This window comes from Acromyrmex echinatior, chromosome 13 (genome assembly GCF_024713525.1).
Source record: "Acromyrmex echinatior isolate Ae372 chromosome 13, ASM2471352v2, whole genome shotgun sequence".
Classification (NCBI taxonomy): domain Eukaryota; kingdom Metazoa; phylum Arthropoda; class Insecta; order Hymenoptera; family Formicidae; genus Acromyrmex; species Acromyrmex echinatior.
The window spans coordinates 7,495,589-7,523,256 of record NC_141864.1 but is presented as its reverse complement, the minus strand read 5'-3'; the positions used below and the strand labels follow the sequence as shown (position 1 = coordinate 7,523,256).

At 32.8% G+C, this 27,668-nt stretch overlaps 2 protein-coding genes across 2 annotated transcripts; one reads left to right on the top strand and one right to left on the bottom strand.

The window, feature by feature from the left end:
* The first annotated feature begins 44 nt into the window (after nucleotides 1-44).
* Nucleotides 45-22,525, top strand: LOC105148686 (hypothetical protein). The gene is made up of 8 exons (XM_011060550.2): nucleotides 45-979; nucleotides 8,612-8,836; nucleotides 9,692-10,269; nucleotides 16,943-17,123; nucleotides 17,852-17,986; nucleotides 18,817-19,294; nucleotides 19,738-19,981; nucleotides 20,738-22,525. The coding sequence occupies exons 2-8, from the start codon at nucleotides 8,614-8,616 to the stop codon at nucleotides 21,107-21,109; spliced, it is 2,211 nt and encodes a 736-aa protein (XP_011058852.1). The 5' UTR covers nucleotides 45-979; nucleotides 8,612-8,613; the 3' UTR covers nucleotides 21,110-22,525.
* Nucleotides 22,346-27,536, bottom strand: LOC105148685 (uncharacterized). Its single transcript, XM_011060547.2, has 2 exons — nucleotides 26,782-27,536; nucleotides 22,346-25,513 (listed from the first exon to the last, which is right to left on the bottom strand). Exon 2 carries the CDS (start codon nucleotides 25,511-25,513, stop codon nucleotides 25,280-25,282), a length of 234 nt encoding a protein of 77 aa, XP_011058849.1. The 5' UTR covers nucleotides 26,782-27,536; the 3' UTR covers nucleotides 22,346-25,279.
* Nucleotides 27,537-27,668: the final 132 nt, after the last annotated feature.

The window sequence follows — 27,668 nt, the reverse complement described above, 5'->3', positions numbered from 1 at the left end:
GATAAACTCTGAAAAATACGCAGCCAAAAGATTTACATTTTGGATATCTTTCGCAAGTGAATGATCTGAAAAAAAATGTGCGCACGGAATGCCCGGAAGAAAAATCGAAGCGCACGAGCGGTGAAGATAGCTCCGTTATAACGCACATAGCATAGCACCTTCACTCCGTATAGTCGTAACAGATAGTATAGTCGAGAGGCAGTCTTTGGTATACTACGTTGTGCTGCTGACCCAAATGAATCCTGGCCGCCAGTCAGTCCTGCTCCGGGCTTCTTCGCGACAATATTGGTCCGCTCGGACGCATTCTCGATCGTGTTTAAACATTAAATGCCGTCGCATTAATTGTCAGTTTTTAATACACACAGATCAAAACACACGAGTGTTAAAATTCTTTTTTGCAAATATCGTGATACTTTTCATCTCTCCTTTCATCATCATATCTAGCTATAAAGTGATTATTAAAAAAAAAAAAAACCAACCAGCAGTGTTAATTATTAATAATTTAACTTTGTTTAATCGATGAGTTAGATTTAAACATTTTAGTTTTTTTTTCAAGTTCAATCGTTCGTGCACTGAATATTGATGCACCATTTCGTTCCCAGTGCGGTTCAGCCGATTGATCGGTTGGTCCAGAAAATCGACGAAAACAAATTTCTCGTGACTGGTGTACCGTGCGTGTTAAAACGGTGCCCCTTCATCCGCGAGTGAAGGTACTCCGGGTTTACGACTACAGCTGCCACTCGTCAAAGTTAAAGGCACGGAAACACGCGAGTTGATCTGAAAATATACATCGTGGATAGTGGATCAAGAAGGAGTGGCATATTCGTGCACGAATGTAAGAGAGCTGATGCCAAAACGAAGAAATCGCTGGATATCACCGGGAGGATCCAGACATCTGTCTGGAGCACACGCATTTTGCAGGCTCATCCTAGCGATGCGACATTCCACGCTGGTTCCGCGTAATCATTGACAATTGGCAGTAAGCAAACAAATAGTAGACAGCGAATAGTAATAGAGAAAGTATGAAAGTCTGACCCACTAAAAAAATTGCCTTATAATCCATGCATTCCAGCTATACAAATACAAATAACAGCAGAATTATTCTCACGTTTACGTATTATTTTTACATATTGACGTCTCGCTGTGTGAATAATTTGTATTTTTACTAAATTAAAGATTGTTTAGCAATAAATAGCCTGCGAAACTCGACAGTCCTTTAGTTTTAATTCGAATACAAATTATACCATTATTCGACATTCTAATATTTATAGTTTTTGTCAAATTACACTTCCGGTGCCACATAGATAGAAGAAAAGAGATTCGTTTGAATATAATTTAATTTGTTCAGTTTTATTTCTAATTTTTAACTATTTAACTTGGCCTGGCGGAACGTCAAGGACGTGTCTTCCTCGCGTCCTTGCGTCGGCTTATGGACGGTGCATTAATTCGCTCAATGAGCGTAACAATGTAAATGCAGTCCTCAATCAGATAGACCGCCCAAGATCGCTGCTACGCTGAAGTACCGCAATTTCACGGTAATATCCGCTCCACCTTCGCGAAATATTATATCTGCGATTGTTACGCGGTACGGATTTTGAATATGTAGCGCGTGCATTTCTATACACGCGGCAGATGCGCAATTTTGTAAACACGTAATCCGGAATTTGCATCGGCATCCAACCTGCGTAACGTGGACTTGTTTCCTTGCACAACGCGCGTACGCAGCTTCTCATAATTTGCATCTCACGAGTTAAACAGGAGTTCGTTAAACATCGAATCTCTAATCAGCCGCGTCATTAGCGGCGTCAATAGCGAACGCGTAATCGCCTCGCGAACAGAACGAAGAATAACTGTATGCGAGAGAATAATAATAGAGTAAGTTTGCATTCTTCGTGCCTGTTCCTCATATTGTAAATCGACTCGTAACGCTATATCGAGCATCGGCAACGGAACCCTTCACAATCCGCATAAAACCCGTTCCTCTTTGGCCTCGAAACCGAACGGATGACTTGACCGGGTTGGATTTAGGAATTTGGCACGTGCTGAGTGTAATAGAAATATTTCTTCCACGCAAACGGTTGACAAAGAAGTAAGAAGAAAATAGAGAAATATAAGTTAAAAAAGCAGTATCAAGAAACTTTATCTAAAAATAAAACATTTTTAAAGAAAAAATAGAAAAAATTATTGAAATCTATGACAATCGATATATTTTTATATATTATTTTTAAATTTATAAGTTTATTTAGAAGCTTATTTATAAATTTATTTATAAGTTTATTTATAAATAATATAAAAATATCGATTGCCGTAGACTTCAATACTTCCTTCTATTTTTTCTTTAATATATTTAAAAATATTTTATCTTTAGATAAGATTTGTGATGCTGTTTTTTTTTTAAATACATATTCGCTGCAAACAATTTTATTTTTTAATTGCAAAAAATATATTTTGCACGCAGTCATGTGTTTAAAACAAATTTTTGATCTTATTTTAGTGAATGTACACATCTAATCATGGTGAGCGAGATAGATCGACGGCGTTGGTTACTTTCTCAAAGCATGATCGTATTCGTAACCTACTTTGAACGCAGCGATGCAGTAACCGGGCGCAAACAGACGCTCGTGCCAAGATTAGAATTAGAAAGATTTGAATCATCTCAGTTATATACAAGATTTTGCATTTTCTTTGCATTACTGTTGTCCTATAAATTAATTAAGAAATTGACAAAATTCATTTTGTAAAATTAATTTTTTAATTTTCCATTTTAAGAATTAATCTGAGAACATATCATCTGAAATAAATAGAAAAATATTTTTAATAGAGAGAGACTTAATTTTTATTAAAATATTAAAGTTTTTAAAACAACCATTAAAGAGTTTAAACAGCATTTTGTACTCTGCGAAGTACTTATATAAAAATATTATTATTGAAAAATTATCTTGAAAAAATTCTTAGTAGAAAACTTTTGAATTGCTCAAGCTCTCATCTAGAAAGTCAAAACAAATACAAAGATACCTAAGAAAACTCGTTTCCTTGCGTAAGTGAAATTTCTAATCTCTGGTGATAAAATAAAATATTTTCCAGAAGGATTTATCTCTTCTAATATGCTCGTTTTTTTTTGCTTACTCGAAAGGTCTCGACATTTCGTTAGACAACCGTGAAACATAATCCCAAGGTAGAGGTCGTCAGGCATCCGCCAGCATTCTTTTAGAATCAGTTCTTAAGAATGAGTGAGTAAGTGAGTGAGTGAGAGACAGAGAGAGATAGAGAGAGATCAAGTGAGAAGCAAACTATAATAGAGAAAGGAAGAGACACGAGAGTAGTAGGTGATCTATCGTAAAAGTTTCACATGACCGAGTTAGAGCTCGAGTCTACTCGGCGACAATGACTATGATAAGAGGGATCATTTTCACGTGGGCGCCGCGTTATACATACGTCGCACGTCCCAATACGTTTTAATTGAACGAAGGTCATAATCATAAACGTAATTTCGTCGTTCGTCCGTTTCGTGTAATGCACACATATTCTCACACATGAGTACGACGATCATCGCCATTTGTGCGCACTCATGCTATTGCAAGCATTGAAATCACGGCGTTCACCGGCATTCAATCGCTCTTCCTATCAAACATGCTCGAATATCTCAAGAGGCGTTATTCTAATCTTTGAAAATTTGCTGACAATTTAAAGATAAATTTTTCTTTGAAAATTTTCAAATAAAATTAACAAACTTTGCCAAAAAAACTTTGTACCTTTGTATATTAAAAAATGTGTAAGTTAAAGTTTTTAGAAAGTAAATTTTAGTGTAATAAAATTATAACGTAAGAGCAGTAAAATAGAAACTGATTAAAAGATAGAAATGAACGCGTTAAGTTAAAATTGCTTAACCAATTATTATGTATAGAAAGTAATGTTTAAGCTATATTATTCAGTAACAGGTATTAAAATTATTATAACAATAATAAAGGTATAATGGTGTTCAGAAAACTCTTTGTTTTTATTTATATACAATGTTTTAATTAAATTTCTTGAGGCAACTATCAACAATAGCTATTTTATATAAATGGAAAGTTATCTATACGCTTCGACTATTTAACCAATCGGTTTCTAAACCTACGAGACTTTCGTCGGTTTCATTCCCTATTTATCGTCATCGACATGACGCTCGGATAAATACATAGACAAAAAATAGTTAAGCTTGTCGTAACCACGATCTATATATATATGTAGCTAGTTCGTAATAGACTGTCCCACATCCGCATAATGCATCCAACAGTAAATGCGCTATCTTTCCTCTTTCTTTCGAAAAAGAAAGAAAAATTCCTTTTAAAGAATTTTTTAATATTTTAATTTTAATGTTAATATGTTATAACAATGTAAGTTATAATGTATCTCATTCAATATTCTAGCAAAAAATTTAATTTTGCATATCGTAACAATTTATATAAAGTAATACTAAATCCGTCCTTAAACAAAATTGAATATCGAATTTTAGTCTTTACATGGAAAAAACAATTTTACTGAAATATTTAAAAATCTAGATAGATACAGATCTAAGAATAATTTTATTGGACCATCAAAATAATTATTTGAGAAAGTCAAAGTAATTAAGTACCTAATGATGAGCAATGCTACAAAATGTTTTAACACGCTAGTAATTTGAACGTCCTTATACATAATTATTTTTACAATCTAACGAAATTATTTTTACATCTGTATCTAGTTAATTTTTTACATATTTCCAAAATGTTCCTTCTATGTAATAGTTATAGAATCTCGTAGAAGTTAAATGTAATAAACGAAAAAACACGGATCAATAGTCCTCAGTCTTTGTGTAACAGTGAATTCTGAACCTTGCAGAAGCTTCTCCGGGATCATTCTTCTCTGCGGCGATGTTATCAAAGAAACTGGTCCGATGCCCGGTTTCACCGAAACAAGGTTTGGTGCCCGCGCCGGTCAGAAGAATAGCAGCATCCCCCTTGACGATTCAGGTTCACCTCCACAAGTTGTTTTTCTGACCTTGATCGCGCTTCTGCACCTCTCGACATTCCAATCTAATAGAGGAGATACGCTTCTCGCTGACAAGTCAGACCTTGTAAATCTATACTCATATATGCGTAGAATGCATTCCGATCGACGCACCTTGATGCATAATAGTCACCTTTAACCCTATTACGTAGAACATACAAAATTGTTAAATAAACTTGATCATTTTATGCTTAATAAATTATATTTTTCATGAAAAGTATAAATTTTATAACATTTTTTGTGAGTACATTTATAAAAGCACATTGCAAAAATTGTTGCAAAAGTTATAAGTTATACTGAGATTGCTAAAATAAAACTTAATTATAGCATACATAAAATATAATTACATATAGAGAGCTAATTACATATAGATTAATTATATATACATTTAATTATAATAATATAATTTTAAATTATATATAAATTATGTGATATATAAAATTCAATTAAATTTATATATAATTTAATCATTATGATTATTATTATCAAATTATATAGTTATTGTTATTAAATTTATATGTAAATAAGAATAGTATTTTATAAAATCTATATTAAAATTTTATATAAAATATGAAATTCTGTAAAAGAAATTGCATTACGTATACATATAAAATGGGTAAACTTTCAAAAAAATCCGTTATTGTTATTTTAGTTACATAATTGTATTATGTATAAATAATCTTTTTTCTTCACAACTGCAGTTTTATTCAATTAATTCGGTATAAATTTATTTCTCATACAAATAATGTAAATTCAAACTTCTCTAAGAGTCTATTTTATATCGTTTGAAATTAAATCGCCATTTGCCTCCGTTAAAGGTACAATACAAAGGAGACACTTTAAAAGCAGTACAGATTGCGGAAGTAGAATTGACTTCCTACTAATGCACCAAACATGTTTCACTCACAGAAGAATTTCAGCCTGGCTGAATAACGGTTACAGCAAGCAAATCACGTAAACCATCTTCGACTCATGTTTCTAATTTTACCGTATGTTTAAAGAACGAATAATCAGGTCGACTTTTATAGTGGCTCGTATTGATATAAAAACTCAGTGTCGACAGATTCTTTGCGTAATTCGTCATGTCTTCTTTCGCAAAGTGTCGTAGGCGAAACTTTAATGCAAATTTTCCTCTCAGAAATACTCAGAATAGTCTGCACTTTTCATGCAAAAATATAGTAACGAACAAGGACGAGTCAATTATACAAACTGAGTATAATAACGATGCGAGATTGTCGGTCCAGTTTCCTCATTGGCGACATTGTTATCACTCGCGGGAAAATTAACCTGGTTTCTTCTGCTTGCGCAACCGGTTTAACATACCGATAGCCATGATTCTATTTCAATATCCTATTGACACGAAATTAATAAAATATAATATTTTAGAATATTATATTTATTTATGATTAGTAAAAAAACAAAAATAATTTCTGCTAAATAAAATGTCCGAATACTTTAAATATTTTTTAATAATTTAAACTTTTTTTAAATAGTTGTTAAAAATTGAAAATATGTGTTTATAAAATATTAAAATTATTAAGTATTTAACAATAATTAAGTAACAATTTGTTATTATTTATTTAAATTTACATTTTTTGCTTTTCTAGAATGTTAATTCTGAATAATAGATAAATCTATGCTTCAAATAAATATTTCTCTTTTTCTTTCTCTTTTTCTCTCTCGTTTATATAAAACTTGATTTTTGTAAATTTCGAAAACATTAATATCAAACTTATACGAGATTGATTACGAAACATGAAGTATGAATGATTATTACTGTTTGCCGTGTCTGAAAATTACTCACCACACTTGAAATTCAAATACTAAAATACATTTTTCCATTAACATTTTAAATTATTTTTATAAGGTGATTAAGACTACTGTCGATTATCCAATTTATCAAAGAAAAATACACGCTCCTGCTTATCGAGCAAAAAAATTTATATGTCAGCCAAGCGGAAACTGTTTATTCATGTCTGCACGTGAAAGTGCGCCACATTATAAAAAGGAAAAAGAAGAATACGCGACTCACAAGCATTCGGAAATATGTACATTAGAGGATCAAAGATACATATCATATTTATTATTTCTTAAGCAGAAAATTCAATGCATTTTTGATAAGCATTCGCGTGAAAGTTATACAATTACCCACTCACCATATTTGCTAACGTTTTATGGGAAACTAATGGCATTTCCTCGTATGGATGTAAAATTGTAATGAAAAAGAAAAAAAAAAGAAATAAGCTTTTTATGATCATAATAATATGATTGAACAATAAAAATTTTTATTACTATTTTTATTATGATATTTCTAACACCATTTACAATGTAATAAATTTTTGTCATGATAATCATAAAAACGCAATTATATGAGGTGTGAAGAGATTTCGATGTAACATTCGATCGTTTAGGTTTAGAAGGTGCCGCGAAAAATGAATGTGCCGTTACGCGATCGGATGTGTCTTCCTCTTCCTACGTCCGCATCTCACGAGTGACGCCGGTAACGGGAAAGGGCCCGACGACACACGATGGGACATTCCTCGCGATTCAGATAGGAGAGGAAATTCGCTACTGAGCACGGGAGTCGACTTGAACGATAAATTAGACCGCGACGCTGGCACTGCGCGGAATAGAAAGTTGCCTCGGTGGTGCAGTGTGAGAAGCGTCGAGCAAAGAGAGATGGTAAACGTGCTCTGACTTTGTACAAAAAAAGAAGTAATAAGGAAAAGAGCAAAGAAACAGATTTATTATACCTGGCCATAAAAAAATAATCAAGCGAACATTTACATGTTTTCTTAAAAATTTTAAAGTGTAATAATTAAATAATAGCAGTCTTTTAATTAATTAAAGATCACAATTGTGATAATAACTTTTAAGATAGAAGACTCAGATTTTATTAATTATTTTTATTTTTTTCTGAAAATAATATATTATAGTAATATATCCCTTTATACGAGCTCGTAAAAATATCAGCTCCACATAAAATAGATTTCAATAGATAGGAGAAAAAGAGAGAGTCACTGAGGAATGAGGATAGGGAAAGGAGATACGTCGTGTGAAAATGTCGCATCCCCTCCGCGCCATCCACCATGACATTTGTACAACCCTGTTGCCTTCACCATCGCGTTAATAATTTAACTGTAACCAACACCGCCGTTGATTAACAATAATTCGCCGTTCTTCCACGTGCGGGAATATAATTCGACACGGCGCGTTAATTGCCACGACTCAGGCTTTCATCGAGATTAGGATATTACTACTCTCACCGGGAATAGTCCCGCCTCATTCCGCGGTGGAGGATGAATGCGAGAGAAATTCCAGACGAATCGTCCTGTCTCCATTGGTCGCTCATATAACAATACTTGCTGTGGAAATGCTTACTTGAATAGCATAATAGATATTATTGTTGAAAAAGGAGTGTCGAGAAATTTAATGCAATGATAATTAAATTTAACACAATGACAGATTTATTTGTGTGTGTGTCACCACCATAAAATCGTGTAGGATACAATTATTCATGAGTTACGATAATAATTAATCATTAAGTGAATAAACGTTGACAGCCTTTATTCTTCCTTCGCAGAGATGCGAAGCGAGGTGGGCGAATGGCTGGCTACGTGCGTAGGCTCGCCAATATGCATCCTGCTGCTGTCATGGTCCCTATTGATCTACCAGAATCAATCCTCATCCACGAAAAGAAAAATCGACGTGCTGACAGTCGCGATTCTTTCTCAAAGTCTCACACATCAATTAGGGTTACTGCTGTACGCGATTCTCACGTTAATCCGTCCAGCGAATCATTTTGGAGGTAACTATACAATTGTCTTACAAACACTGTTTTTCAAACACAAATATTTCAAATACATGCCCAGTTCTGACTATAATTGTGTTACTTTACTAATCTTTTGATTCAACAGCTCGGATAAAATGGAATAATGTATCACTTTCTTACTTTAAAAATAATACAACTAAAAAACGTATAATTTTTTAATTATTATTATAAATAAATTAAATAAACGTTGTCAATCATTAAAAATGAACTTAACTTCATTAAAAATCGCCACAATCATCTCAAAAAGAATGGTTTAAAAAAATCGTCAAAATTTTTTACTTTTATTCAAACTCAATTTTTATTAAATATAAGAGTTTTAAGTTAAAAAGTATTTAGTAATGTAATAGAAATCTTGAGAAGTAACTTTGAACTAGTAGTAACTTTTTTTTAAGAATCTAGAACATCAAAAAACTTGAGCTGGTCAAAAAAGATTCAAATTGTAGAAAGAAGTAAAAATATGATTGCAAAAAGAACTCTTAATTTTTGTAGTTGTGTCGCTTTTGAAGTAAGGGAGCAATACATCTTAAACATATCAAATAAAATAGTAATTTTATCATAATTACATTTTATCATAATTACACTGTAAAAAATAAAATGTTAATTTTAATATCGAATTTAGTATTTTTATTTAGTTATAATCTCTGTATAATAATGCCGAGGTCGTTGTCCTCTTCGGAATTCATGGAAGCTCCAACCAATTCCCAACGATTATATCATGTAAATTAATTCAACGGAACAGATTGGCCCAGGGGCCCAAAAAATATTCATTTCAATCGAGCTGCTCGACTCTTTAAATTGCGAGACTCTTTAAACAATGATTCTTTGTCGCAGAGTTATGCTCAACGTTGGTGTGGGTCCTGAACTCGTCGAGTATTCTCCAGGAACTGACCTTGACGTCGATCGCAGTGTTCGCGGCGATCAGCAGTCGCGATGATGTTATCAATCTCACGAAGAATCATCTCAAATACCATTTGGTGAGCCTGAGCGTCATCAGCGCCTGCATTGGTGTCACCGGCGTCCTCAACTTCGAGCCGGAGGTCTGCGTCTTCCTGGCCCACGAGATCTCTCATAAATATGGAGTCTTCGTCAACTCCCTCAGGGGTCTGTTGGCCCTCACGTCTTTTTTCGGCGTGTTGATTGCGATCTTTAAAAATCTTTGTCGTCCATCGACTTCTGAACTGCTCAAGTCGGTTTCCGATCTGTCCGAGGCGAGCTCGAAAAACTCTTCAGGAGCATTCGAGTGTCACCCACAACATTGGGATCCCTCAAGCGAATCGTGCACCAGTGGTTCGACGAACAGCAGGGCATGTTTAAGAAAGAAGAAAGTGCAGGTGGATGAGACCAGCGGCAGATCTACCGTTTACAGCATACTCTTTGTCTGCTACGTCTTTGAACATTTACCCATCCTGGTAATTATATCTTTAATTCTTACTTGTTACATTTGTCTTCTTTATTGTTGTATTTAACTTTAATTAAATATTATTTTAATTTTTGTTATCATATCTTTATTTTTTATGAGATTTATGAGATTTAATGGATCTAACAGACATAATTGTAACATATCGGACTGATTATCGTACTATTTAATTGACGATAAATTAAACATGATTAATATATGTATAATTTAGCATCTTTCTTTTAATAAACACATGTTATTAATGAATACTTTCAAAAAAATAAGAATCAAAAAATTAGAAAGTCAATTATTATACAAAAACACGAAATTCTTTTCATATTTTTTTTTAACACATTACTTGTTTAATAATACATAATACTAATAATTTACAATTTAAAATTTATTAATTCTAGGAGATTTTTCTTAAAGAAAATTTTATTATAAATTTGTTAATGATTAGAAAGAGATACCCTATATATAAACGGCAAAGCAGTCATTTGTTTTTTTCTACAAGTTGAAAGTTAATACAACGAAACAGGAAACTTGTTTGCGGAAAATAATTTTGATCGTTAGCATAATCTTGTTACGTTAAAAGTATTTTACTGTAAAATCCATTTATAATTTGTGTAAAAGTGTAAGAACCTAATGTTATCGAGATTGACGTGTTTTTCCATATCGTTGGTTTAATTAATTATTACTTTCGAATTGAAACTCTAACGAACCGGTAATGCTAATTGTTAACTCGTAGTTAAGACACCTGGAAAGGATATATGATTTATTAAGTCATAATCACGGCTAGTCCATACGTTCTTTTTTTCTCGACACTGAAATCATTTTTTGCACGAGCATCTCGATTGTATAAAAGCGGCATCTCGCAATATCGAAATTGCGCGTGCCAAGTCGACCGTTGCAATGTTACATAGTTAAAAGTGGCCGACCTAATTTATGGCTCTCGATTATGCTTTTAAATAGCGAAAAATATAGGATATTCTTAAGAGAGATATTTAAACTGCAGCCTGTCATTTACATGACATACAATAAATTTCGAGCAGCGTAGAATTATTCATTCACACCGTGTGCTTAATGTTCAAGAAAACTTTAAATCCTTTCTCCTTTTAAAGATACAATTTAGATTCCTTTCTGATAAGAAAAAAATAATAATTCAAAAAATAAATGTAATTATAAAATTCTGTTACATCCGAAATATCATATTGCTGCATTAATTAAAAAAAACACATCTCAAAGTTAGCTTTTTTTTAATAAACAGATAATTTTACAATTCTAAATTAGTAGTATTAAGATAGTGAATATTCAATTTCTGTAATTTCACTTTCTCTTCATGTTATACTTTCAACTGTATAAACTATACTAAAGTTCTTTAAAACTTAAACTATGTTTCAAAATTTAAGCACTACAATCCTACACTGAAAAAAAAAATTTGTTCAATGAACTTAACGCCTTTAATTGTTTATAGATTTTATTAATTCAACAAATTTTATTTAATCGAATTTAATCATAGTCTGCTTAACAAACTGTTCAATATCGAGCAGACTAGAATAAATTCAATTAAATAAAATTTAATTGAATTTTTTTGAATTAATCAAATCTGCAAACAACTAAAGGTGTTAAGTTCGTTGAACAAATTTTTCTTCTCAGTGTAATATATGTATAAATTTCATCCCTTACCAGAATTGTCGATTTCTCTTTTATTATCTCAAAAATGCTAATGTTTTGCTTGTGTCACTTTTCTATTAACGTACTAGAACAGATGTAATAATCTAATAAGTATAGACTGCGCATTTCTATGTTATAAGTAATCGGTTTAGAAAGAGAGAGGTAAAGCTTAAAGTCTCTCTCTTTCTCTCTCTCTCTCTCTCTCTCTCTCTCTCTCTCTCTCTCTCTCTCTCTCTCTCTCTCTCTCTCTCTAAAATATTGAATAGAAGACAGATGCTGATAGAGTTGAAGAGAAATGCTGATTCATTTCTTTCTAACGATTCACAGGTGCTAAAATCAGGGAATGCGCAGTCTATATATATTACGTCTATGCAACATAGCGATATATCTCCAAACAAAAATTATTAATTTTTTTGTTTGCTGTGAGACGTATTGTTATAATTAGTCATGTCCTTGAAAATTTCATCGTATCTCACAACAGATCCGATACAGTGGTTGGTTGAATTGTCTGATCGCCGTCACACCAATTACATCTGTACAATTACATCACAGCCGAGAGGATTTTCATGCGAGCGAGTCCAAGCCGGACACGAACTTCACTTGCGTGTGCCATCCGGAAGCGGGACTTTTTGATCGTAAATGCCACTCCTCGAGAAAGTCGTCGGGAGAAACAAAGGAGATCTAGATGGAAAAAGGGTCGGACTCGGCATAAAGCGAAATTCGAAAGCGCGATCTTAATTCGGACAGCGACCTTAATCGGTGAACCAAATTAAGAATTCGCGCGGTGACGTTCCGCAAAAGTCGTCCCGCGGAGAAACTCCCATGACCTTCCTCATTAATATTAATGATCGCGACCATTACATGCGTGACGCATACTATTTACATCGTATAGGAACAACCCGCGGCCAATTAGGCTAACGTCAGGTAGGCGTACGCGATCTCACCGTAGAGAATCGCAGAACGAATCGTTAAAAAATGGTACCTATATATTATTTCAAACAATATACGCAAAATGCAAAGTGAAACTCACGATGAATTATTCTCTCGTTGCTACCATCTCGTATTAACAAGCGATATTTTATGAATCACCATTTTTATAAACTAATGCTGGTACCCAGACAGTTACGAAATGAGACGATTCGCTGCTCGATATACGTAAACCTGTATCCGAGATTCGTGTGTATTAGTTCGTTGAAAAATAATGGTCGGTTCACCGTTCGTCGAAATAAACACCGTTCTCTGCTTACATACGTGCAAACAGCGTGACGGCCGTTACACTCGTGTTTTTATCTAACGACTAAATCACCAATATAAAGTTTAATTATAGGCTCGAGCAAAAATATATATATTCCAAATCGGCGAAATCAACGAGTTTCTATATTTTTTGCCATGTACAGTTATTTTAATGTGCAAATAATCCACATTTAATAATAAGAAAATTGATCAATATATGAATAACACAAATGAACGAAAGAAATGATGATCTTGTTCGATCTTGTTCAAAACAGATCTTTTTCGCAACAAATTCTTTATAATAGTTTAAAATGCTCATTAATATTAATATTATTAATATAAATATTTAAATGTTTGTCAATTTAATTTGTGATATTACTTCGATTTCAGTTTAGAACTGTTTTTCAAAATCAATAAATAATTAGCACACAATGGAAATTTCGCATAAAATGTTGTACTCAAAAGTACATTGAAAAAAGAATCTGGTTGCATTTATTGCAATTCTAATTGAAAATGGACAAATCAGAATTTTCTAACTTCATAACTGTATATTTAAATTTTTCAAAAATTTAATATTTTGAAAACACCTTTATCTCCATTAATTTTAAGGAATTGTTTCTCTATCTCCATTAATTTTAAGGAATTGTTCCACCTCTTAAATTAGAAATTAATATAAAAAAATATGTTTCTCTTAGATTTTCATGTTTATATTATATATTTCAAGGAGAATCGAATTGTAATTTGTGACAGTGATTTATTATTTTTTAGATATTTTATCTTTAAAAAAAACGTGATTTTTACCAATCTTGCAATTAAAAAATTTTAATATGAATTTTAAATGTACATATAGGAGCGATGATAAAACTTTTTTCTTGTTCTTTTTATTTGATGACAGTTACAATCGTTTTCTGCAGCAGCTGTTCTCGGCAGAAAATATAATTAGAATATATTTATGTTGTTATAATTAGAATATAAAGGTGTGCGAAGTGTTTCTAAGATAAGAATCAAATCAAATCGAATCTTTGATAAACTGTTGTTCGAAATTGAATCGAATTTGAAATTTTTACATCGAATCGATTCGAATCAAATCTGTTTAATTCGGAAGTAACAGGTTGCTTATTACTATATCATTAAACACCAAGATCTGTTTTGATAAAATAAGACTTTTACTTTTTCGTTTTGTATTAATTTACATTTACCTCAAAATTCGCCGTTCTTGAGAAATTTCGGATCGATTCAATTGGTTTCTCGCATATTAAGTAATTGTTATCGGAGCTTTGATCGGTCCGAACGCACTTTTAACAAGCGCAATGAGCATGTTTATGGGCGTTATTCTTGCGTTTATCAACGGCAATTAAAATAAAACGTCAATGCATGAGATCAGCGCGAGTTACTACGGCCAAAGTCAGCACTAAAGAAACTCACAGATCGATTAAATGAAAAACAAGTTGCAAAGCATTGTGTAGTTCTTTTAAGATGTAAAAGAATACATATGGGAGAAGAAAAAAAAAGGCTGTGCTCCGTTTGTTGTGTCAATCGAAACAATGTACTCGAGATAATAGACAAATATGCGATTAAGCGGAATATTAGTTCAAATTAACGTTAAAAAAATTTAAACAAAAATAATGAAATGGAATATTTTATTAAAAAAAGTTAATGAAATACGAAAAATGCTGATATAATCTTGTATCAACTTTACACTGCAAAATAATATAGAAATAATAAGAAATTTAATTTTTTCGCTATCACTTCCACGTATTTCATAATATACTAAAATGCCATTTTATAACGTAAGACATAATTTTGCAAAAGATATGTTTTATTCACATATTACGCTAAAGGAATTAATTAAAAGAAGTGCAATATAACAGAAAATTTATGATTGTGGCAATCATCTCACCAACCGGAGCGATACACGTTCGAGAGAAAGAGACGGGATCGAGAATTGCGCGTGTACCTTACACAAACTTATACACGCGCATATAGTGCCGCTCTATTCTTTAATTAAGGTACAACTAGTTTCGATTTCATACCTCGGACTAGACCGGCCGTTACTCACGTAACCAGCAGCGGTACTATCGCACGTTATACCGTTCATGATAAAATATACACTGCATACAGTGGGAGGCAAAAATGTATCAACTGAAAGAAAGGACTTGCTACTCGTTAATTAACGGTAATTTGATTATCTTATTGCGATTAAAAATTTACATAAAGTAGCAGTAATAAGTGAAGACTAAATAAAATTATTTACACGAATGAATTATCTTGAAAAAGAAACACCTCATTCAAATTTGTAAAAAGATACATTTTATTTTCAGAGTCATATATATATTCTGAAAATGCACTTATATAAAGAGGATATTTAAAAAAAGCCTATTTTTGTCCAAAAAGGTGTAAATAAAAGAAATAATGTTTTTTTATAATACCTCCTAGATACGATAAAATTATCAAAAAGTTTGTGGCGTTTGAATATCACAAAAATTAAGTAAAAATGTTGAAATTTAAATAAATACACCATGTTTGATGTTATTCAGATACTTAATTTTCAAAGTGTGAATTTCTTCAAACACTAGGAATTCTTTAATAATTTTCTCATAACCAAATCAAAATCTACAAAAAAAAATAGTTCCTTTTATTTACATCTTTTTGAACAGAAATCGATTTCTTTTTAACATCCTCCTTTACAGTTACATTTAAGGTTTATATAACAAATAAAATATTTTTTAACCTATTAAATCAAACAAAATTAAATTAATCCGTAATTAAGGTTAATTTTCTGTTTGAGTAAACATATGAGATCTTAATCAATTTCTTAAAATTTCTATTAATGTAAACTATATGGCTACAAATTGTAAAACTACAAAGGATTTCAATTTTACGACAAAGAACCTCATTTATCAACGTTGTTTGCACAAGAATTTAGCAAACAGGATTATCTACCATCGCTCGCTTATCTTTAAATGACATTGTAATAATCAACGAAATAGTGCGATTCACATAGATACAACGTGCGTGTTCAGTGCACGTAAAATTGCGTACATGCTCGCATGTACGCACATCATCGCATTGCATGTGTATGATGTGCGTACTTTTGAAAGCGCGACCGCGGAGTTTTCACCGCGAATTCTTGCGCGAATTCGCGGTTAAAAACGAAAGTTTTTTTTTTTTTTTCGCAGTACCTCTATAAGAGGCCCGCTCGCATATTTCCAACGTATGTCTTCCTATAATCTGCGAGGTACGATCCTTTTTCTCTTATGACGTTAGATATCGCGTGCACGATACCCAAACGCACGTTGAACAATTAGCTGCGTGTAATTGACCCAATCTGAACGATGAACGTATATGGTAGATTCCTCACGGCGAAAGCTGGACCCAATTTCTGAATATAGAATCTTCTTGACACGATTTCTGGTGAAATTTATTAGCGCGAAGAAAAATCCGCTGTGATCTAGAATGCTTAGATTGCATTACATTGCATTAGGCGCAACAGATTGCAGGGATACCGTTTTCTATACATCCAACAGTAATGATCACATTCGATTAATGATTATCGCGCTCGTAAGTGTTATTACAAAAATACTCCAAGTAATCGATTAATTTATTATATACTTATTATAACAGCAATCATTACGTTGTGTCGATTACATTATATTATATATGTATATTACAGATATGATCATATCCTGTTGCAAAATTTATGAAAGTACTTATATAAATTGTATAATATTATTTCGAAGCATGATATATGTTTGAATTAATTAAACATGATTTCCTAGATCATCTCGATTAGGCCGAGCCTTCTAAAGAATTTCTGCACACCGCAAAATCTGGCAACGTGGTTGCCACTGGTGAAGGATACTCTGCTTCCGGTTTTTCTGGCTCTCTTCGATAAGATGTTTTGCCGATACGTGGCCAAGGTGTACACAAAGCAGGATCATGCAAGGAGACTGTCGCACGGTGCGTTTTTTTTTTTTCTAAATAGAGAAATTCTTTGTGTTTCATAACAGAGACACTACGTGATTTCCATTCTTTCAGTTAAGCAAAAACTGACCTGTCCGTTGTGCGTGGGAAAGTTAAGACTTCTACCGTGTAATAATCGTAATATCTGCCCGCACAACAGTGATATTCCGCGCGACAACCACCAATTTTTTGTTAACGACACGCGTTTGAGTAATTCGTCGTATTCCCATTTTTTTTGCAACATACGTAACTATTTACAGAGTTTCACGGTACTCCCACGATTTACAGCTATTACAGGAGTTTTTTATTAGATTGCTCAGTTTTTGCATTCTACACATTTTCATTCTAGGTATAACGATCATGTAACTCTTCCTCTACGACGAAAACGTGAAAAGCGAACATTTTTATCATTGAGATTAATGGAAGAACTTTTCACTTTTCGTGTTTCCGCCTTAAGAGAAAGATTACATAATCACTATTCAAATCTAATTAATGTGAGAGATATCAAAAATAAAATCTAAATATATCGTCAAACGAATCTCGATATTACTGTTTCTGAATTAAAGTTTGGTAGAAGTAGAAAATTTAATCTTTATTTTCTCAAGAATAAATACCATCTTAAATATCATCTTAAATGCATTTATTTCAATGAAAGAAAAACACTCTTACGTCATAGCATTTAAATTTGTCTGTGTAATGAAATTTCTCTGGGATTTCTCTTTCAGGCGGTATAGATGGTAAATTTCGACACTTCGAACAAGATACCGAGTACAAGCTGCAGTTGAACCTCAATCACGGGCTAAAGTTCCCTCTGACTAACGGAAGCCTCTACGGACGGTTGCACAGCCATCAGAACAGAGGTGAGTGAGCGAGAACGGATGTCAGTGAGATTTAACGATGCGAAAATATTTCGATCGCTTGATAGTTCTCTCTCCCGGCCTATATTGTTAATTGCGACGTTTCGTGCGGCTTTGTTAATGCACCCATCAAACGCTCGGCACGACCACGTTAGAAAGTCCGAGACGAAACCATCTCTCGCGCTCGTCTCTGTTCCATCATCACTACCATCTCTACTAGATATATCAAATATTACAGGTCACTGTAACGTGAAAAGCCGAATGTTTCGATATTCCCGAAAGCGGCTTTCACAAATCGCGACTGTCTCTTTTCTATTGCATTTCATTCGTCAAATCAAATTAAAATCGATTCGATGATCATTTAAAAACCGCAATTGTGCTCCAAGAGAAATGATAAATAATCTAAATTACAATTAAGAAATAAATTATTAAATTTTTTAATATGAATGTTTATAATTACTTATCGTAATAATCAGCCTTATGTCTTCGCGTTCTTATATAAGTTTTGCTGAAGTATCTAAAATGTTAGATACAAATCTGAAAATAATTTTATTACATCAAAGTAATTAGGACTTAATTCCAATTGATTATTAGAATGTCAAATTTTGTATAGCATTGCTCATCATGTTTGAAATTTCTATGTAATTATAATTTTGATACTCCAAATTATTTTCGTATCTAGCTAAATTTTTAGATACTTCAAAATCATTTTTTTTTTTGTACAGCGAAAGTAAAATATATTTACAATTAATTTAGAATTGTTAATTTATAATTGTTAGATTTTCTAGTATAATTGTTTGAATTATTACGATAATTGTTCTTACGTTTTGCAGCAAAAACTGGCACGATTACTATGGGAATTCAGCAACACTATCCTAAAACGCAACCTATGAATGAAGACGGCAGCTATGCATCTCTGCCAGCAGAACTATCGTCCTTCACGAGTTCGACCTTCGAACCACGTCAGGATAAAATTCCCGAATCGCCGAAGAAGAATCCAGTGGAACAATCATCGGGATACAGCAGACGGCCGAGACCAAACGAGAACTTGCACGAATTGGCTGGTAATCGCAGGAAGATCGGCAGCACTGATGTCTTCGGGCAGAACATGGAGAACTTAGTACAACTGGAGGATTCTGCGAATAATCGAAAAATTAAGAATCTGGACGAGATTCGCGAAGAACCATCCAGGCGACATGCTCGGAGCGTCCTCGGTCTGGAGAAGTTAATTCTCGGGCTGGAAAACAACCTTCAAGAGCAGCATTATTCGAGAAACATTCTACGCAGGAATCAAAGCTTCGACCATGCCAGGTGCCACTTACTTGTCGATTCGCCGATTGCTCTCGCGTATCTTTTAGCGTACCTTCACTTTTACCTGTGCCATTAAGCCGCCGTCACGATACGTGGCAAGGGTATAACTGGAAAGTGTGAGACGTGAAGTTTTCCTATAAATTATTCAAAATGCATATTTTCACGTATATCATACGTGAAGGATGACCTACAATTGTCTCAACTTTTCTTTTTCATTTCGACTTGTAAAATTCATTAAATTGCGATACATTTTTAGATACATTTATTAATGTCTAATATTTTAGAATATATATTATATTATTAATGTTTATAAGTTTTGTAACTCTTTTGAACATTATTTAATATTTCAATTTATAATATATCTCTATCATAATATCTAAGTATATTTCATAAATTCTTGTAAAGCTAATGTAAAAATAATGCCTTTTTTCTTTGATATATAGATATCATCGACCTGTGCTCGACTCGAGAACTTATAATTTAAAGAAAGACGATCTTTTGAGAGAGAATCTTCCTAGACAAGATAGTCACTGCGAAGGATATGATAGTTCTGATGATGAGAGCTGCGATCTGGAGAACGGCGACTTCGACACAATGAGCTCTTGCAGGAGCAGAAGCAGAAGTTGTTGTTCCGTTACCACGGTCGCCAATGATGACTTTGAATATTTTCAACGTAAGGGAACCAAGGTAATTGTATACAATTAAATCTAAATATTTTGAAATCTATCCTGAAGCAAATAGCTATACTAAATTAAGTTCAATATTATCACATCAAATGTCTCATTTTTATTCGTAATTAGACATAGTTTGTCTATATTTTATACTGTCTTAATTTCGCGGTGAAAATAAAATTTTTTTTAGAATTCTTTATACAATTTTTCAGAACTTTTATGTAAACTCTAAAATTTTTCAAAATTTCTGTAATAATTTTATAACATTTTAAAAAATTTCTCAGATTTTTTTATAAGCGTTATAAAATATAACGCTTACAGAATAGGCTTCTAAATCTGCTCCGAAATATTTTTTTCAAAGAATTTTTTTAGAATTCTATATATATCAATTTTGAAATATTTTTTAATTTTTAAGATTTTTTATCCTTTTTATAAGAAAATACTAAAAAAAATTAAGATATTTTTCAAAAATCTTTGTTTAAAATGTTTTATTAAGAATTTGAAATACGACGAATTCTTAAAAGTATTATGAGAATTTTTCCATCAGGGTAATAATCAATAAATTCAATATTTACCGATAGTGGTTAGAATGACTTGGTTTTCTCGAGTTTAAACGCAAGAGGATGCAAGGCATGCCGGAGATACTTTCACGAGAAAATGCATCTAATAGAAAAATATTCACCGCTGACAGAACGTTTCGTCGGCCTTTTCGCGGCGTTAAAGGCGCACACGTTTACGTAATCCCGTATCGTGAGAACGTTCTGTTTTACAGGTGGAGTTGCTGCCCTCGAAGCGAACCAGCGAGGTAAAGGTCAGCATGCGATCTTTCACGCCGCGTATCATAGAGAACGGTACGGTGGATCAGGAGGACAAGAAGTGCGGTAGCAATACGAAGCTGTCCGACACGAAGCCTAGCATACAGTCCTATCATCTAAAAACTAAAAGGATCGCGCCCGGTTATTCGATGAACGACCTAGATAAACTGACTGCTAATAAAAAGACGCCGAATCTCTCGATGGAGAATCTAAAGACCATCCTAAAGAACTCCGACGTGAGTTACCTCGACAATGGCGACATATGCAAACACGATATTGGCGGTTCGGTACCGGACTTCAAAAAGATTTTCGTCACCGAGTTTATATGAAATTGCCACGACATTATATAAAGACTGCATCGTTTGTCCTTGTGATGTTAGCAGCGGCATGTCAACAGATGTAAATGATTTACTTAGTGAGATCTATAGTCTATAAATACTGGAGCGAGCCTTCCTCTGTACTAACTAAATAGCAAACGAATAGAGAAAAAGAAGGCATACAAATACTTGTCTTTCTTATGCACTGAAAAAAAAATTGTTCGTTTGATTGCATTAATTTAATCCGTCTTTATTTCTTTCATTAGAAAATGTATGTATTTAAGTAAAATCTAATATGTTTGACTTAAATACGTATATTCTTCTTTGAAAGGAATAGAAATGAAATAAATTAATTTAGTCAAGTGAATTTTTTTAGTGTGTTAAAACATTAGTTAATCGGCAAATTCCTGACAAAGAAAATTGTACAATCTTTGGCTCAGAGTATCATTGTTTAAGAATTGAAACACTCCGACTTCTCGATGGCTCATTCCAGTATACTATTAGGCTTCACTGACTTTGTACAGCCGAGAAATATTATTCTTCTTGGCACAAATGTATGTATAAAAAATATTATTGTAAATTCTTTCATTTTTTGAAAGATTGTGTTAATAATGGAATTGAGAAAAAGTACATAAATTAGAGCATTAAGGTGATAACAATCTTAACAGAGAAAATGATTGATAAATCCCGCTATCAATCAAGTTGGACTTTGAAGGCACAGTCGAATTTTGAATTTTATGAATTTTGGTAAATTCTGTAAGAAATGAATAAAGAAAATACAATATAAAATACTTATGATAAAATACCTTACTATGATAAAGTAAAAACTTATTAAAATTTTCACAAGTCAAAGATTTTTTCAGATTTTTATATCGGAACAATATAAAAACCTGCAAAAACCTGAAACTCAAAGATTCTTTCTGAAAGATGTAAAATTTTTAATCGAGGAATATCTATAACTAGCGCATATTGTGCATAGTTTTAAGACACGAAAAATCGTTCTTTTGTTTCTGTAATGCGAAATTTGTATTTTTTTATTACATAATTAGTTTTTTAATTACATCTCATTTTTTCGGACTTGTTATTAATTGTAAGCTGCGATTAATATGTTATACATATGTAATATACATGCAATTATTGTAGACGCTCACACTGTATTGTGCCTATTTTTGTAAAAATACTGTAAAATACTTGACAATATGTAGCGAATTTATCTAGGAGACGGGGAGTTGATTATATAAACGTTACTTGTAAATATTTTGTATATTTGTACTACAATATTTAATATAGTAGTTATGTACATGTATACAATTATCAGTCGCGTGCCACGACTTAATCCAACTATAATATTTAATTATCGTGGAAATGACGAGCAAATTGTATAAATTAATCGTAAATATATTTTACCTCTGGGTTTTTGTGTAAGGAGATCGAATTTTGGTTTATTACCTTTGCATATATCATTTCATGACGAAAAACTAAAGACACTGAACTTAAAACCTCTTTAAACCTCTCAAATTTTCTTTATTTTTGCACTAAAATATTTATTTCATCTTTATATAATATTATATTATAAAGACATTAAATCATTAGAGTATCTTTTCTAATGTTTCTGAATTATCAAACACAATACTTATCACGGTGATCGATAATACGCAACAGTAAAGTTTCGAATAAATATAATTGATTTTCTTGAACTGATTCCCTTCGTTTCTAAAGTTTAAAACACTATCTCTCAATCATTCAGTTACAATCGTAATCTTTCAGAATTGGCGACAATCACAATTATAATTATTATTGGCTTCAGCCTCTCGCGCATAATCTTTCTCTATATATAATACATAGAATGAGTGTAGCTCATCGCTGGCAAGATTGAGCATAGCCAATGTCGCATGAGCTCATGCGACTGATTAGAGATACGCCTTCCATCGTCTATCGCGTGATAGCGACTAATCACCGCCGTTGTCGTAATTGTCTAATTAAACGGTCTATCCTATTCTTCCACGATTCATTATGCACACATTGACTAGTAATACACAGTTTGGCATCGTTAATTGTATTTTTATCTACGATTGCATTAGTCAGTGGCGTAGAAACGCAGTGCGCTTACTTTTACATTAATCCATATAGTTAACTATTACGGTACGTATAATTACCGACAAATATCGGTAAAATCTTTTTCTTCGAAGATTAAACGATGGCTGTATTGTCATCAAATATATAGTGAATATTCTATGTCGATGTTAACAATTAACAAATTAGTAATTTGTAAAATTTTATCTCAAAAGCATTTAATTTCTTTGCTTCTCACAGTGCATGTACACTGAGAGAAAAAATGGTACTATAATTTAACTGTAGTTTGCAAGCATTTTTTGTGTCATTTATATATTTTTTGAGATAGAGAACTATAATATATAATTATTTTTACTAATATTATAACAATAATAACTATAAGAATGAAACTCCTGATCATAATTACTGTATCATGTAATTGTACATGGACAGAAAGAAGGTTTCGCTAAAGTAAAAATTTAGCTAAAAAATAATTTTATTTGTACTATCAAAATAATTATATAGAACATTCAAACCAATTGCAAAAATTGTTGCAGCATTGCCATCAACGCTTAAGCATTCTACATAATGATTTTGATGGTTTAACAAAATTATTATCAGATTGCATCAGTAAAATTTTTAAATATTTTAACAAACGTTCTTTCCATGTAATTACAATATCAAACACTTTTCTCTCAGTATACATTTGCTATTATTACACAATTCTATTTTATTTCCGCTCAAAAATGTGATATACATTAGAGTAATGCTTAGCTTGTTAATACAATTTGGACTTCGACGTTAATGAGGACATGTGCGTGCCTTCTTTAATTTCGAGACTAGCTTGTTTGGAGTTCTTCAAGGATACTCGTACGTAACGATACTTGCTTCACGTATAAACTTATGAAAGCATTCATCTCCCAGAACCATTAAACTCCCCTCATGCGGATCTAAAAATAGTGTGTGCTCGACGTCGAACTATAATACACAGCCACGTTAACCGCGTCAAACTGCGCTCTTACATCCTACTCTCGACGTCGCATAGCAATCTCAGTACATCAAAAAATATCCATCAAAACTTGAATATGCATGTAGCATCATTCATCTACAGATGAAAAACGGAGTAAGTGTCAACTGACTATTTACTGTTAACACATTAATGAGTATTATTATTTTTTTAGCAATAATTACTTAGATCAATAACACTAGCTCATGAATTCACATTTTAGAATCATTGCCTGAACAAACGTAATCGTTTCGTAATTTTTAGAAGCTGAGTACAAATTCGTTTTCAAAATTTAACTATCATAATTTTAAGAAAAATGACGTCAAACGAGGTCACAAAAAAGAATGATTTTAAAGGTTTTTATGACGTTGTAACACCCACAGTTAATTTATTTTTTTAAACTTTGTTAATGCCAAGCAAAAAGATCAACTTTTAGTTTAAAATGCATTTTGTTTCACATTTCAGTATAATTTTTTTTTTTATTTTCAAGATTAGCAACTTAAAAATAGTATTGTATTTTTTGTTTCAATTTCATATTGCTTTTTGATTTAGTATAATTACATTGTACTATATAATCATACCTTCCATATAATTAATTATTTTCCATAGTATAAAGATGCTTTTTTTATCTGTTATATGAGAACTATTTTTAAATTTCTATATCTTAAAAACAAAAAATTATACTAAAATGAAACAGAATGTATTTTATTGCAAAAGTAAAAGTTGATATTTTTGCTTGGCATTTACAAAATTAAAAAAAGATTTACGATACTACACGATATTAAAATAGTTGAAACAAATTTTTATCTTAAAAATTAATATAATAATTACTACTTTCTAATGACTTTGTAGAGATAATTAATTCTCATGAGAATCCATAATAAAGTAATAATAACGTACATCATTATTTCATCCTATAAAAAAATAATGCAAGTATCATTTCCATTCTTTCGAAAAATTATGCTAAATCCTTGTATAGATTCATCATATAGACCCATCAAAGAGTATTACGACGTTGCGACTCGCGAATTCTACACCACTGCTCAAAAGTGATTTGATACTGGCTGGCACTTTGGTACAGGAACGCGCGAGAGATTCTCACTCGCGCCTGATCGATCCGCCGATCAATGAGTGACGTAGACGAGATCGCTGCCACGGAAGATCGCCTCGATTACGGACTTCCGGTTGAATTCACCACCCCGGGACTCCATCGCGGCTACCAATCGCTGGTATCGGTTCCAGGCGGTCACCGACGCCACTTCCTTTTCCGGCCGGTCCTTAATCTTCTCGTATACGTCGCTGCCATTGTCGACCGCAGCTTCGGAAGTCTGACACACAGCTTCTGCATCCGGTATCATCTACGAAGTTGCGATCGAATGATTCGATATGTGTCATTGGAATTCTTCCTGATCGATGGCGCGGGAAATTGTCGCGCTCATCGTTTTACAATTCTAGGAAATTCTCGGAGATTGCGAGATATTTATTATTATCCTTTTTTTTTTATCACTCGGCTATAAATATCCATCTCATGTAAAATGCAACATAAAAACATTGAAACAAAAATTATATGCTATTACCGACAAATTAAAGGCAGAAATGATCAATTTGTCCAACTGAAACGTCAGAGAAATGTCGAAGCGATTTTTTTCTTAAATTTGATTAACGAAAATCTTTTACTTTGCAACGGCATCTGTCTTGATTTATATCAGTTTGGCTCTCAATCGACCGGAAGGAAATCCTAAAGGGTTTACGCGAAACGAGCATGACCGATGTTTGTTAAACGCATCGTAGACACGTGTAACGCTACCCTAAACCCCGTGTCTGAAATCAATACTCGAACGGCATTACACTGTTACTAAGGATGCCCATCCCCATCGTCAGATTTTACGTCACCCCTACACCACTTTAACCAACTTGGAATTCAACGGCCAACACGAGCCAATTACCAATATTATAATCATATTTTCATTATTATACGAAAAGAATGATTTTGCTGAAATATCAAAAATTTTGAAACAAATCTAAAAATATTTTTATTGGAGACTTAAACTGGTTGCTGGTATATAAAAACTTTTTGCTCATCATTTTACAGTTTTTCAACATAACTTTTTTGATCCAGCAAAATTATTTACAGATCTGTATAAAATAAAATTTTAAAGTTTTTAGCAAAATGATTCTTTCTGAGTATACATATTTTATTATGTTTACTTAACTTCTAATTATCAATAGTTCACTTGGTTTTATAGCGGTTAATTACAATCATTTACAACAAATTACTTAAATAATTATACAGAGGTAATATAATAATTTACGATCGTTGCTATTAATGAAGAAATATGATTCATAAAATTAACAAGATAATAGTTGTTGCTAAAATTGTTCCCTTCATTCATCTGCATAAAATCGAATAATTTATATGCAAGCAGCAAAATTACTCTACGTTTCATGAGAACCTAATATCTCAATAATTAATCGACAAAGCAGAAGAGATCCATTATCCGTTTATTACCAAACCCGTTATCTGATCATTGTCCCGTTAGTTAATTAACAGAGAATCAAACATTCGCTTTACGTGCCTTCGATTCTCTCTCTTTCTTCGAGTCTCTAATCATTTCTCGCTGCTCACCTTCAGTTTCTGCTGGTTCTCGCGCGACCTCGCGATCCAATAAGGGTCAAGGTCGTCGTGCTGCGCTGCGGCCTGAACTTCCGTTCTTCTGGAAAATTGATATCGAAGCCGGATTCATCCAGCACGACGCGTAGACCAAACCAACGTGCGGTCCAACAGTAACTGAGGAAGCCCGACCAACGCGTCGACCATCAGCTGGATCCCCGCGATGACTTTTCCCCCTCTGGTGGTGCCCAGAACCTACATATGGCTACCATATGGGAGGGGGTTGGGGGGAGGAGGTGTCGGTTGAGGAACAACGCCTGGTAGTGGAGGGTCCACCTCTTTCATTCTCACACCCTTATAGTTACGCGCCTAGACGATTCGCGGTTGCTCGCTTCCGGTTTACCGCTTGCAATTCGCGTGTCGCGGATTTTGTTCAGCGCCTCAAGTCCAGCAAGTTCGGAGAAGGGAAGGAGATTGCTTCCAATCGATGCACACGCGAATTTACGAGCCGTTTTATGTGCGGTATTATTAAAGACCGTGATATTTGTAGTAGTCATGTTTCAGTGAAGAAGTATTGCACTCGATTGTGTAAATATCCATTCTATACTGATCCTTGTGACAGTTACTCGTAATTGTAAACAAACAAACAAACAAATAAACTTTTTATTTCTCTCTATCTTTGTTATTGTTTTGTAATAAAATGAATTTGATATTCGTATTCGATATTTGTAATGTAGAATTGCTGTTGTTTGAGACTGAACAGTTCTAACATAAAATTGACTGACTTTTCTAATTTTTTTCAGTTAATATAACCTGTATATATTATACATATTTTTATAAGTATAAATTAAATGTTTTTAATTGTATTCTCTTGTTATGCTCTAAGTTTTATTTTTAAATTA

Coding starts and splice junctions, on each gene's coding strand:
- LOC105148686 (XM_011060550.2), top strand. CDS start 8,614: ATGCGAAGCGAGGTGGGCGAATGGCTGGCTACGTGCGTAGGCTCGCCA. Junction 17,124..17,851: donor TGCAAGGAGACTGTCGCACG/GTGCGTTTTTTT, acceptor TTTCTCTTTCAG/GCGGTATAGATGGTAAATTT. Junction 19,295..19,737: donor CAAAGCTTCGACCATGCCAG/GTGCCACTTACT, acceptor TTTGATATATAG/ATATCATCGACCTGTGCTCG.
- LOC105148685 (XM_011060547.2), bottom strand. CDS start 25,513: ATGATACCGGATGCAGAAGCTGTGTGTCAGACTTCCGAAGCTGCGGTC.